Source organism: Sinocyclocheilus rhinocerous, unplaced genomic scaffold (genome assembly GCF_001515625.1).
Source record: "Sinocyclocheilus rhinocerous isolate Xijiao unplaced genomic scaffold, SAMN03320098_v1.1 scaffold135, whole genome shotgun sequence".
Taxonomy (NCBI): Eukaryota; Metazoa; Chordata; class Actinopteri; order Cypriniformes; family Cyprinidae; genus Sinocyclocheilus; species Sinocyclocheilus rhinocerous.
In genome coordinates, this window is record NW_015632028.1 from 621,498 (window position 1) to 623,107 (window position 1,610).

Below are 1,610 nucleotides of genomic sequence, written 5' to 3' on the forward strand. Positions count from 1 at the left end.
TATATATATATATATGCAAATCTTTGATGATAATAGTGTAACTATAAAATACTATAATCTTTAATTGAATTTTAATTGAATACAGCAGCTGATCTCTGGTATCAATGACTGTTGGACTGGTACTTGAAAAGTCTCAAGACTAAACATAGACTCAGACTAAGGTGTCTCTGATCGAATGTATTTCTTATCGCACTTCAGTTTAAAACTATGTAAAAGTGCTTGTCCTGGATTAACTGATTAACTCAGCTGCCTTGTAAATGATATCTAATGAATAATTTCTATCCAATCCAGGGTGAGAACACACTAAACCGCCGAGATGTCAGAGTAAGTATTCTGATCGTGGGTTTTTATTGGTTTAAAATAATGTTCAACATACTGTAAAAAATGTTAAGTTGTGTTTTGTTTTGATTAGAATAGTTTGAGTAATCCAACATAAGCACAGAGTGTCTCATGGTGAACTTGTTTTCATAAACAGAAAAATGATGACCTCCAGCCGTAGGCATCATCTGAAGGTAACACACATTTTTACTGTAATTTCATAAAGTACAGATTTTAAATGTAAAATCTGGCTAATATGACTACATTTAAAAATGTTTTGAAAAGTATATTGTTTATCCATCTGTGTCGTCAGAGCCTGGTGCTCTCCATTGCCTTCAATCTACTGGATGCTGAAGCCAAGCAGCTTGCTGTTGATAAGGAGGCTTACATGAACGAACACAGCCCTGCTCTCGATCTGCCTGGACCCACACAAGAGCTGCAGGTGCCAGTGCTATAATAGTAATAGTAATAATAATAACAATAATCATTTTAATAAACATTGTTAAATAACAATTATATTGTATTCATTACCATATCAATACTATTGTATTGGTTTTCACCTTTTTTTGTAGTATTGTGTATTATGTTATGTATTACATGTGTGTATTACACACATACACATAAAATCATATATAATCAAATGACAATGTATTACTATACATTTAATAAATATAATTACATAATTTATTTGTAATTTATATATATATTAGATAGATAACACAAGGCTTACAATTATATATATTATTAATTAATAATATTATGATTGTTTTAACAACCACATATTAATATAAATTATTTTAGTATAATTGAGATACTTTTATCATTTTTATTAATATTTTGAATCGTTTTTATTTTTATATTTTCCTTTTTCATTTTAATTTCAGTTAAAGTTTTAGTAATGTTGTTGTGTTTTTGTCATTTGTAGTTTTTTATGTATGTTTATATAGGTTTTAATTCATATTTAAATTTGAGTTATTTTCAGTATTTTATTACATGAAGTTAAACTAAATAAATAAATGTTAAACTAACAATAAATGTTGAACTAGCTGAAATAAAAAAAATTAGAAGATAGATAGATAGATAGATAGATAGATAGATAGATAGAGATGGGTGGATAGATAGATAGATAGATAGATAGATAGATAGATAGAGATGGGTGGATAGATAGATAGATAGATAGATAGATAGATAGATAGAGATGGGTGGATAGATAGATAGATAGATAGATAGATAGATAGATAGAGATGGGTGGATAGATAGATAGATAGATAGATAGATAGATAGATAGATAG

General features: G+C 27.9%; 1 protein-coding gene across 1 annotated transcript in view; it reads left to right on the top strand.

Annotated features, from left to right (window-relative positions):
* The first annotated feature begins 301 nt into the window (after positions 1 to 301).
* Positions 302 to 1,610, top strand: part of LOC107742057 (troponin I, fast skeletal muscle-like) — a 2,556-nt gene continuing 1,247 nt past the window's right edge. Inside the window, exons 1-3 of the mRNA XM_016554913.1 lie at positions 302 to 324; positions 476 to 512; positions 632 to 760. Coding sequence (XP_016410399.1) covers positions 317 to 324; positions 476 to 512; positions 632 to 760 — 174 coding nt within the window. The 5' untranslated portion in view covers positions 302 to 316. The remainder of the gene's footprint in view (positions 325 to 475; positions 513 to 631; positions 761 to 1,610) is intronic.